Consider the following 920-nt stretch of genomic DNA (forward strand, 5'->3'; position numbering starts at 1 on the left):
GGAAACATAAACATTTTTCAGCTGCTACCTTTCATACTTTCCCTGGGCTGAACACAGAGCTCCCAGACAATTCACACTGCCTTCAACTCCATGACCTTGACAGACTTTTATACATAGAAAAATAATTTTGCAGTGAAAGAAGAGGTTAGGAGAGTGAAAAAGCAGAGTTCTGATGTCAGTTATTAGGGATTCTACAGACTAGGAGGCAATCCCCCCAAAGCTCTGGGGTTTACCCAGTATAATGGCAGACAATAAAGGAAGACCCAGACCTACCTCCCACATCCAAGTCCACTTTATAGTTGATGGAATGGGTGTGTATTGTACCCAGCGTGTGCTCCCAAACCCTATTGCCGTATCTCAGACCATCCCCATGGAGAAAGGATGAGCTCGCGTACCCCGTGGCCTGGACCTTGCCTTCGATGGCCCCGTTCTGGTAGAAGATGAAGTCCCACACGTAGTCGTAGTTGCCCACGGTCGTAATGGACCGAACGACCAGAGCAGAGTTGACCAGCCCCCCGTTGTAAAGCGCCTGCAAGTTGGAGTAGTGGCGCCTCAGAGGGGAGCCCAGGTTCTGCTCAAACATGCAGAGGGCATTTTTACTAATTCTAGAGACCTGGGAATGAGCAAGGTAGTGCACATCCAGGTAGGTGGCTAAATAGGGGCAGTCGACCCCTCGCACCAAGGGGGAGGTGTAGCGCCCGATGCCAAAGCTCCCATCCATGTATCTCGTTGACATCCCTCCAGGGCAGTTGGAGCCGTAGACTGACAACGCCTCTTGGATGCTGATTTCATAGGCAACCCTCTCCCCCTTGTGTCTGATGTCAAACAGGCGCAGGCCTGTGTTCACGCTCATCCCAAAGGCAAAGCTCCAGGCCTGGAAGAGGACGTGGTTGTTCCTGACGCTGTAGCGGGGGCCACGG

The 920-nt window shown here is 52.2% G+C and overlaps 1 protein-coding gene across 1 annotated transcript in view; it reads right to left on the bottom strand.

The window, feature by feature from the left end:
• Window positions 1–273: 273 nt before the first annotated feature.
• The window catches only part of LOC104082089 (membrane primary amine oxidase-like), a gene marked incomplete at its 3' end in the record, with an annotated part of 1,541 nt that continues 894 nt past the window's right edge, over window positions 274–920 (bottom strand). Inside the window, exon 2 of the mRNA XM_009585066.1 lies at window positions 274–918. Coding sequence (XP_009583361.1) covers window positions 274–918 — 645 coding nt within the window. The remainder of the gene's footprint in view (window positions 919–920) is intronic.

This window comes from Fulmarus glacialis, unplaced genomic scaffold, assembly GCF_000690835.1.
Source record: "Fulmarus glacialis isolate BGI_N327 unplaced genomic scaffold, ASM69083v1 scaffold17069, whole genome shotgun sequence".
NCBI lineage: Eukaryota > Metazoa > Chordata > Aves > Procellariiformes > Procellariidae > Fulmarus > Fulmarus glacialis.